The sequence below is a fragment of the Oncorhynchus clarkii genome, chromosome 24 (assembly GCF_045791955.1).
Source record: "Oncorhynchus clarkii lewisi isolate Uvic-CL-2024 chromosome 24, UVic_Ocla_1.0, whole genome shotgun sequence".
NCBI classification, from domain to species: Eukaryota; Metazoa; Chordata; class Actinopteri; order Salmoniformes; family Salmonidae; genus Oncorhynchus; species Oncorhynchus clarkii.
This window is the reverse complement of record NC_092170.1, coordinates 32,742,049-32,750,419: the sequence shown is the minus strand read 5'-3', so window position 1 is coordinate 32,750,419 and position 8,371 is coordinate 32,742,049. Positions and strand designations below refer to the sequence as shown.

At 45.9% G+C, this 8,371-nt stretch overlaps 2 protein-coding genes across 2 annotated transcripts in view; one reads left to right on the top strand and one right to left on the bottom strand.

The window, feature by feature from the left end:
• The window catches only part of LOC139382209 (RNA-binding protein 25-like), a 14,797-nt gene extending 6,755 nt beyond the window's left edge, over positions 1 to 8,042 (bottom strand). Inside the window, exon 1 of the mRNA XM_071126090.1 lies at positions 8,018 to 8,042. Within this exon, the coding sequence (XP_070982191.1) occupies positions 8,018 to 8,042 (25 nt within the window). The remainder of the gene's footprint in view (positions 1 to 8,017) is intronic.
• The window catches only part of LOC139382322 (roundabout homolog 2-like), a 366,464-nt gene that overhangs the window by 38,552 nt on the left and 319,541 nt on the right, over positions 1 to 8,371 (top strand). The window lies entirely within an intron of this gene.

The window sequence follows — 8,371 nt, the reverse complement described above, 5'->3', positions numbered from 1 at the left end:
CTCTGTCTCTCTGTCCAATTGTTTTTTTTCGTTAGTTTCTTTGCGTTGTTTGTAACTTACTTTTTAACTTATTTACTTAATGTGCATAATGTTGCTGCTACGGTCTCTTATGACTGAAAATAACTTCTGGACATCAGGACTGTGATTACTCACCACGGACTGGCAGAATTATTTTTTTCTTTAAGGAGTCTGAAGAGCCCGACGTGAATGATGTACTGCTGTCTCGGGAACAGGCCCAGATCCCTGTCATTTGCGTGAAGAGAAGGTGGAGAAAAAGGGTCCAGAGGGCGGTCTGCCTTCTGAGAATTCGTATACGATTGAATAAACCCCCACTTCCTTCCACACTTTACCAGCAGGATAGAACAACGGAGTTTTGCTCTCCTGAGGAGGCGGCAGGTAGCCTAGTGGTTAGAGCGTTGGGCGATCCTTCATCCACAGAAGAAAACCGTTACAACAGGACTGTTTTGCAGCACAGACTGGAATATGTTCTGGGATTCCTCCAATGGCATTGAGGAGTACATCAATAAGTGCATCGATGACGTCGTCCTCACAGTGACCGTAGTACATTCCAGAACCTATGGATTATAGGCAACATCCGCACTGAGCTAAAGGCTAGAGCTGCCGCTTTCAAGGAGCGGGACTCTAACCCAGAAGCTTATAAGAAATCCCGCTATGCCCTCCAACGAACCATCAAACAGGCAAAGCGTCAATACAGGACTAAGATCGAATTGTACTACACCGGCTCTGACGCTCGTCGGATGTGCAAGGCACAACTCCAACACCATCAAGATTGCCGATGACACAACAGTCATCACCGACAACAATGAGACAGCCTATAGGGAGGAGATCAGAGACCTGGCCATGTGGTGCCAGGACAACAACCTCTCCCTCAACGTGACCAAGACAAATTAGATAATTGTGGACTACAGGAAAAAGAGGACTGAGCACGTCCCCATTTTCATTGACGGGGCTGTAGTGGAGCAGGTTGAGAGCTCCACGTTCCTTGGTGTCCACATCACTAACAAACTAACATGGTCCAAGCACACCAAGACAGTCATGAAGAGGGCACGACAAAACGTGTTCCCCATAAGGAGAAAAGATTGGGTATGGGTCCTCAGATCCTCAAAAGATTCTAACGCTGCACCATCGAGAGCATGGTTGCATGACTGCCTAGTATGGCAACTTCTCGGCCTCCGACCGCAAGGCACTACAGAGTGTAGTGCGTGCGGCCCAGTACATCACTGGGGCCAAGATTCCTGCCATCCAGGATCTCTATACCAGGCGGTGCCAGAGGAAGGCACTAAACATTTTCAAGGACTCCAGCCACCTAGTCATAGACTGTTCTCTCTGCTACCGCATGGCAAGCGGTACCGGAGTGCCAAGTCTAGGTCCAAGAGGCTTCTAAACAGCCTCTACCCCCAAGCCATAAGACTCCTGAACATCTCATCAAATGGCGACCCAGACTATTTACATTGCCCCCGTCTTCTACTCAGCTGCTACTCTCTGTTGCTATCATCTATGCATAGCCACTTTAATAATTCTACCTACATGTACATATTACCTCAACTAACCGGTGTCCCCGCACATTGACTCTGTACCAGTACCCCTCTGTATAAAGTCTCGCCATTGTTATTTTACTGCTGCTCCTTAATTACTTGTTACTTTTATTTCTTATTCTTATGAAAAAAATGTTTAACTGCATTGTTGGTTAAGAGCTTGTAAGTAAGCATTTCACAGTAAGGTAATGTTGTATTCGGCGCATGTGGCAAATACAATTTGTCAGGTCACAAATCTTGCTGCTATGTTGGCTCACTGTGGTATTTCACCTAATAGACATGGGAGTTTATCAAGATAGGATTTTGTTATTTCAAATTCTTTGTGGATCTGTGTAATCAGTGGGAAATATGTGTCTCTAATATGGTCATACATTTGGCAGGATGTTAGGAAGTGCAGCTCAGTTTCCACCTCATTTTGTGGGCAGTGTGCACATAGCCTGTCTTCTCTAGAGAGCCAGGTCTGGTGATGGCAGCCTCTCTCAATAGCAAGGCTCGCTCACTGTGCATAGTCAAAGCTTTCCTTCATTTTGGGTCAGTCACAGTGGTCAGGTATTCTGCCACTGTGTACTCTCTGTTTAGGGACAAATCACAGTCTAGTTTGCTCAGTTTTGTTTGTTGTTGATTCTTTCCAATGTGTCAAATAATTATATTTTTGTTTTCTCATGATTTGGTTGGGTCTAATTGTGCTGCTGTCCTGGGGCTCTGTGGGGTCTGTTTTTGTTTGTGAACAGCTGGCTGAAAGGACTTTTTTCCAGGTTCTTTCTGTAAGTGAGGGCTTTGTTATGGAAGGTTTGAGAATCGCTTATTTTTAGGTCTTTGTAGAATTTTAACAGCTCTTTTCTGGATTTTGATAATTAGCGGGAATCGACCTTATTCTTTTCTACATGCTTATCTGTATCACCTTCACTTTCTCTCTCTCTCTGTCTGGTTTCTCTCTGTCTGGTTTCTCTCTGTCTGGTTTTCTCTGTCTGGTTTCTCTCTGTCTGGTTTCTCTCTGTCTGGTTTCTCTCTGTCTCTCCTTCTCATTTGATCAGCCAATTTGAGATGCAGAGCCGTAAATAATTTAAATGAGTCTTTAGACGCACTATTGATCAGCTTTAAAACACAGACAGGTTGAAAGTCTCAGCTTTCTTTTGCACACGTGTGTGTGTGTGTGTGTGTGTGTGTGTGTGTGTGTGTGTGTGTGTGTGTGTGTAAAGTGCCTGAACGCGTGGGACCTGACTTGTTGTAGGTTGTCTTTAGGATTATAGCTGTACAAATTAAATTCCATGTTTGCATTTATCAAACTGAATGAATCCTTAAAGAACATTGTATCTACTACCAACCCAGTCCATCTGACAGGTGAAGTGGTCTTATATTCCCAGTCTTATTCACAGCTTGTCAGTAGTCATTTGCAGCACAGGTGTTTTATACAGGGGTTTAGATAAATACCTCAGATACCACTCCATTTTCTGTCTTCAGTGGAAGGCCAGACAAGAGAGTGATAATAATATTAATGGATAAAGTTGACCCTGAATCAGGTCCCAGGAGGCAGTCCCATTCAGAGGCTGCCCGGCACTCTGTCCAGCCGGGATTGGGTCCACTGACCCCTGAAGAACCTTCACCCTCTCTATCCAACCCAGGATCTCTGTCAAATTGTAATTCCTTAACCCACCACCGCTCCCTTCCTTCTATCCCCCCATAACAATGAATATGTCTCAGCAGTGACTTACCCTCGCTCCCTTCTCTCTGTGGAGCCCAGAGGGACCGCCAGAGCCAGTAATCCATCATGTTGAGTTAGGAGGTGGAGGAGAGAGGAGAGAGGAGAGGGGTGAGGGGGGTTTTGGGTCGTAGCTGATATGGTATTGAATCGAGTTCCGCTGAAATGGATGCACCCTCTGGTGTATGACGATGGCTAAGGTTCAGACGCCTCATGTTCCTTCACATGCACTCTGGTCTGAGATGAACAGTACGGAGGGTGTGTGTGGGATTAATGGTTTGAAGGGGTCAGGTTTGAGCCAGTGTCTGGACTGACTGCATCCTGACACTCTGATGGATGGACTTTATTGGAGACAGCGACTCTCAGACACACACACACACACACACACACACACACACACACACACACACACACACACACACACACACACACACACACACACACACACACACACACACACACACACACACACACACACACACACACACACACACACACACACACACACACACACACACACACACACACACACACACACACACACACACACACACACACACACACACACACACACACACACACACACACACACATACACACACACACACAATGTGGATGGTCTGAAGTGCTCCTTTGAGTGTGACAACAAGTGACAGTGGCAGTGTAGAGCAGGTCCTTATTCAGTGTGTATAGGGCTAGGGGCCCCCTGGGTGGGCCCCTAGCCCTGGCCCCTGCTAGAGTTATAGCGGGTCTCAATGTGTTATGACTTGTGGTGATCTCTTGGTGGTGTGGACAGATATTGTGTTAATCTAGGGTTATATTTTAAGGGACAACGCATCAGGGACTAGGCCCCTTAACAGCTGAACACTGGAGATGTAACCTGATCACCCTGTCTTTCCCTACACCACTCTCTCCTTCTAGCTCTCTCCCTCTAGCTCTCTATCTCTCTATCTCTCTATCTCTCTATCCCTCTAGCTCTCTAGCTCTCTCTCCCTCTAGCTCTCTCTCCCTCTAGCTCTCTCTCCCTCTAGCTCTCTCTCCCTATAGCTCTCTATCCCTCTAGCTCTCATCCTTCTAGCTCTCAAACCTCTAGCTCTCTATCCCTCTAGCTCTCTATCCCTCTAGCTCTCTCCCTCTCTAGCTCTCTCCCTCTTTAGCTCTCTCGCTCTCTAGCTCTCTCCAGCTCTCTCCCTCTTTAGCTCTCTCCCTCTCTCCAGCTCTCTCCCTCTCTAGCTCTCTCCCTCTTTAGCTCTTTCCCTCTTTAGCTCTCTCCCTCTCTCCCTCTCCCTCTCTAGCTCTCTCCCTCTCTTGCTCTCTCCCTCTTTAGCTCTCTCCCTGTTTAGCTCTCTCCCTCTCTCCCTCTCTAGCTCTCTCCCTCTTTAGCTCTCTCCCTCTTTAGCTCTCTCCCTCTCTCCCTCTCTCCCTCTCTAGCTCTCTCCCTCTTTAGCTCTCTCTCTCTAGCTCTCTCTCCCTCTAGCTCTCTCTCCCTCTAGCTCTCTATCTCTCTATCTCTCTATCTCTCTATCCCTCTAGCTCTCTAGCTCTCTCTCCCTCTAGCTCTCTCTCCCTCTAGCTCTCTCTCCCTCTAGCTCTCTCTCCCTCTAGCTCTCTCTCCCTCTAGCTCTCTCTCCCTATAGCTCTCTATCCCTCTAGCTCTCATCCTTCTAGCTCTCAAACCTCTAGCTCTCTATCCCTCTAGCTCTCTATCCCTCTAGCTCTCTCCCTCTCTAGCTCTGTCTGACTGTGGGAGTTTGGGTTTGTGTGGCCACCTGGTGCCACAGCTGTGGGGGGGAGGGGGGGGGATTACTAGCCAGTCAGACAGACAAGCTGTCAGAGGGACAGTCAGACAGACAGACAGACAGACAGGCTGACAGAGGGACAGACAGCCAGCCAGCCAGCCAGCCAGCCAGCCAGCCAGCCAGCCAGCCAGACAGACAGACAGACAGACAGACAGACAGACAGACAGACAGACAGACAGACAGACAGACAGAGGGACAGACAGCCAGACAGAGGGACAGACAGACAGACAGACAGACAGACAGACAGACAGACAGACAGACAGACAGACAGACAGACAGACAGACAGACACTGCAGAGTGCCAGATATGATGAGTCTGCAAATGGGTTGGGGCTGTACCACTCAGACATGTACAGACTTCCCATGCAGCAGCAGCAGCGAGACCAAAGGCCAACCGCATGGAAATCAGAACACTCTATTGAAATGCTAAGCAGAGTCTTATCTACACAACACCCTTCCCTGAGCCCATGCTCTACACTGTCCAGGGCAAAGCTATTATGCAGGTGATTGTGTGTGTTTGTGTTTGCACTCACATTTTGCAAGCACTGTACCACCGCAATATATACAGTGCATTCAGAAAGTATTCAGACCCCTTGACTTTTCCACATTTTGTTACGTTACAGCCTTATTCTGAAATGAAAACAAGTTTATAAATTTGCAAAAATGTATTAAAATATGTTTTTGCTTTGTCTTTATGGGGTATAATGTGTTGATAGATTTTTATTTATTTATTTATCCATTTCAGAATAAGGCTGAAAGTAACAAATTGTGGAAAAAGTCAAGGGGTCTGAATACTTTCTGAATGCTCTGTATATACAGTTTATATATTTTCACATGACCTGCCCATTAGAAACCTCCAAGAGACAGTAGACTTTCTCTGAGTTTTTATGAAGTTGACACATCAGTGATCCTTCTTTTTTAAAATTTGATTTATTCTTGTGATATTTATTCACCTAGACCGAATTATGCCATCACACAGGTTCTCTCTCACACACACATAAATGAGGGCAGTAAATCATGTGAAGCTTGGCTGTAATTGCAGGGATTTGTCTTGGATCCACAGAGATCCCGTTACTCCAGAAAATGAAATCAAATGACACTGACTGATCACCAGGGGGGTGCAGCTGACTGACGGGCTCATTTGACTCCACCGATCTTTAAAAGCCATTAACTCTCTCCTGTTTCACACACAAACTGGGCCTCCGCACATGCACAGGCACATGCACACACATGCACAGGCACATGCACACACATGCACAGGCACATGCACACACATGCACAGGCACATGCACACACATGCACAGGCACAGGCACAGGCACAGGCACATGCACAGGCACAGGCACAAGCACACACATGCACAGACACATGCACAGGCACACACATGCAGACACATGCACAGGCACACACACACACACACACACACACACACACACATACACAGGAAGGCACACGGGAACATGGATGTGTTTGGAAGGGCGCAAAGCAATCACACTCTCTCTCTCTCTCTCTCTCTCTCTCTCTCTCTCTCTCTCTCTCTCTCTCTCTCTCTCTCTCTCTCTCTCTCTCTCTCTCTCTCTCTCTCTCTCTCTCTCTCTCACGGACACACACTGCAGCAGACTCCAAACTCCCTCTCCACCATCCAACTGGCAAGCTGAACATGTGCCCGTTTGAGGCAGCATCATAAATGGTGTGGTGAGGGGAAAACGGAACCCCAAGGCGCCATGTTGTAATGGAGCTGAAAATAACCGCTTAATTGGCTCTCATAAGACATGCCCAGGCATTAAACAGGAAATTTAAGCGGCTGCTTTTTTCGTTCTTACTTTTAGAGGTCCCAGTGGTGTTTGCTTTGCGTGGAACACAACTGACAAGTGAATTATGGCCCTGACACTTTATGAATATCGATTTGGCTGCTTCCAATACTGGATTGTTGGAGGTGATGGAAAATTATAGGATTCAAAACAGGAAACATGGAACACAGTGGCAAGTAGTGATGTGTTATTAACGTAACTGCATGTTTTTAGCCAAACGTTCCTATACCACACACACATGTGCACATCACAGCACATGTAAACACAAATACGCACACACAAAATAACTCATACAAGTCGTAGGCGTATTTGAGTGTGTTTTGTGTGGAATACCTCATCAATAAAATGCTTGAGAGAGAGAGCAGCTAAAATACTCCCATTATATTTACACTGCACAAAAACACTCTAAGCTAGACCCTCTTGTTCACTCTCCTGTAGGGTTGCAAAATTCTGGGAACTTTCAGTAAATTCTTTGGTTTTCCAGAATTCTTGGTTGGAGGATTCCAGATTTCCTGCTTATTTCCTCTTGATTCAGGGAATCCTCCAACAGGGTTTTCTGGGACATTTTGCAACCCTTCTCTCCTGGTTGTCTGATTCTACATAAACAGATGGAGGCTGAATAAAAGAATGGATACAACACAAGGTGAATTACACTGATTATCGTGATACAACACAAGGTGAATTACACTGATTATCATGATACAACACAAGGTGAATTACACTGATTATCATGATACAACACAAGGTGAATTACACTGATTATCATGATACAACACAAGGTGAATTACACTGATTATCATGATACAACACAAGGTGAATTACACTGATTATCAGAATGCAACACAAGGTGAATTACACTGATTATCAGGATGCAGCACAAGGTGAATTACACTGATTATCAGAATGCAACACAAGGTGAATTACACTGATTATCAGAATGCAACACAAGGTGAATTACACTGATTATCAGAATGCAACACAAGGTGAATTACACTGATTATCATGATACAACACAAGGTGAATTACACTGATTATCTGGATGCAACACAAGGTGAATTACACTGATTATCAGAGATTGTGGGATAAAGCAGACACAACCTGACATAAGCCCTCTGAATATCCAGCTGGGATTTAGCTCCATTACAACCAGTGTACCTGACCGATAGGATGGTTTTACCATGTTGGGACCAGATAGGGTTGACCTCCACCTAGTCCTGGACTTAACCTTTGGCTGACCATTGATTGACCATCTCCTGACCCCTCCGGCCAGGCTGGAAGAGGGAACGGTAACAGCCCGTCTGTCCATTAGCCAGTCTGGAGATTGTCTCCAGCATATGGCTCTAATACTGTTAGGTCTGGTTGTTTTGGGAGATGTATGAAGGGTGACATAGCCGCAGTAAGCAGGGTTAAGGCGTCTGCATGCTTCCAATCCCAAAATCGTTTGGAACATTTCGTGCATATATTATAATGACATTTTGTGACGTTTTTTGTTCGTCAAAGGGTTTTTTC